This window comes from Humulus lupulus, chromosome 5, assembly GCF_963169125.1.
Source record: "Humulus lupulus chromosome 5, drHumLupu1.1, whole genome shotgun sequence".
NCBI classification, from domain to species: domain Eukaryota; kingdom Viridiplantae; phylum Streptophyta; class Magnoliopsida; order Rosales; family Cannabaceae; genus Humulus; species Humulus lupulus.
Window position 1 is genome coordinate 220,479,606 of NC_084797.1, and position 2,189 is coordinate 220,481,794.

Here is a 2,189-nt window from a genome sequence, read left to right on the forward strand (position 1 = left end):
AAGAATTCAAGTGGGTTATGGCTCTTTGCTGGTGAAAATGGCATTGTGGATAGCAGACTGAAGACAACATAAAAAAATAAAAATACAATCAAAATCGTATAGAGGAAAAAAATTATGTTAGTTCGTATAAATGAATTTTTTTCAAGTAATATAGTGTATCCTGTAAATTTTAGTTGATTTATTGTACGTTTCGTATTAAGAAAATGAGGAAGAGGTTGTGAGAATACAGTGCTACTATGGTACACGGCATTACGCCTCTCTCTCAATAAGCACCATCATTTCTTGCGTGGATTGGTTTGGAGAGAGAAACAGTTTGTGTGGCTGGGTTTTGAGAGAAATAATAGTGGAATGTTAATTTTACAATAGTACACCTGTACACATGTTTGACTGGTATATTTTGGTTTTAAATTTAGCATCCATATTTAGTTAGCTTGTAATTGTGTTTCCCATAGTTTGTTTTTTTTCTTTAATAAATTTTCCCATATAAATTAGTAAAAGTATAATCCTCATATTTTTGCAGAGTGATAATATAAAAGCCATATTTTTTAAAAAATTTCTTTTAAAAATAAAGACATTAACTTCTTGATAACATTATTTTGGACTATTTACTGTCATTTCTGTATTCTAAATATCTGCTACACATAAATCATACATACCCTATTTATACCAAAATCGTAAAAATATAAATAAATAAATAAAAATAATCGAGTAAATTTTAAAAACTTTATTAAAAAACTTATATAAAATGTAATTTTAACTTCTTTTTTTTATTCCCTCTTTATACCTTTCATTCAAGAAACATTGGACTATAATACGGCCCACATTGAAAAAACGACATTCAAAACCGTCCCCTTTAGCTTTAGGCCTATTTATATTGTCGTTTTCGAAACTTTGAACTGAATTAACTCCTTGCTCCAAACTTTCCCTCCAAGAATACTCTCTTCTTCTTCTTCCAAAGAAAACCCAAGAAGAACGATGCTGAAAGCCGTTAATGGCTTCTTCGGGAAGAAGAAAACAAACCCTTCTTTCAAAGACTACTACTTAGACTGGTTCAACCAACTCAAGAACAACCACCTCCCGAGTCTCCGCCGCTCAATCCACGACTCCTCCATAGCCCAACTCTCCACCCAAGTCGACATCGTCCGCCACCACTTCCACTCCTACTACGACGCTCTCGACCTCGCCGCCTCCGACGACGTCACTCAGCTCCTCTACCCCGACTGGCGTAACCCGCTAGAGAAGCCCTTCCTCTGGCTCGGCGATCTCCACCCTTATCTCTTCACCAACCTCCTCCGCTCCTTCTTCGACGACGGCGACGACGAAGACGGCTCCGAAGAAAACGACACCGTTTTCGAGAAACTCGCCGGGGACGTATTGTTTAGCGAGGTGGGAGAGGTTTTCAACCGTCCTTGGCACATCGTCATGGCGTGGAAGAACCCGTCTGATGTCTTAATGGGCCGGATCGAGCAGATTGAATGTGGGCTTAGGCTTATGGTCCCAGCTTTGGGCCTTCGAGCTAGGAAGGCCCAAGGTGGGCTTGTGGAAACGGTGGCTGGGGATTGGGCCCGGAGGAGGGAGGTGGCGGGTGAGGTGGTGGAGAAGGCGTTGGGGAGTGAAATGGAGGAGTTGGCGGCGGTGTTTGTCGACGCTAATAGGCTTCGCCGGAGTGTTTTGGCTGAGATTATTGGGGCCACAAGTGTTTATCAGGCTGCTCTGTTTCTTGAAGGCCTGGCCCAATTTCTTGTTGGGTTTAGGGACCCTGATTTGGTTTCTGACTTTCTAACTTGCAAGACTCCTCTCACTCTCACTAAAATTTCTTAGATTTTTCTTTTTGAGTTCATGAAAAATGTTCATATTTTCTTCTGAATGCATTGGGGTAGAATTGTTTGTTCTTGTGTTCTATGTAGTTAGTTTAGTTGATTAATTTGGCTTTGTTACTAGTGTTGGTACACACACAAAATTAGCCTTTGATTTTGTGATCCAAAATACTTGATGTGAATTTTCCATATTAGTTTCTATTTTTGTTTGTTTAGCATATTCTTTCAAATCACATGCTTTATATTTGGGAAATCTACAAAAATGCACTAAAAGTTAAAAAAAATCTGAAAAATATGGTACATTACAAAAATACAAAATTTTTGGATAAAATCACGGAATGGCAAAATTGTAAATACGGAGTGGCAAAATCA

The 2,189-nt window shown here is 38.6% G+C and overlaps 1 protein-coding gene across 1 annotated transcript; it reads left to right on the forward strand.

The window, feature by feature from the left end:
• Window positions 1-922: 922 nt before the first annotated feature.
• Window positions 923-1,970, forward strand: LOC133833984 (protein INAPERTURATE POLLEN1). The gene has a single exon (XM_062263535.1). It carries the CDS (start codon window positions 976-978, stop codon window positions 1,819-1,821), a length of 846 nt encoding a protein of 281 aa, XP_062119519.1. The 5' UTR covers window positions 923-975; the 3' UTR covers window positions 1,822-1,970.
• The last annotated feature ends 219 nt before the right edge of the window (window positions 1,971-2,189 follow it).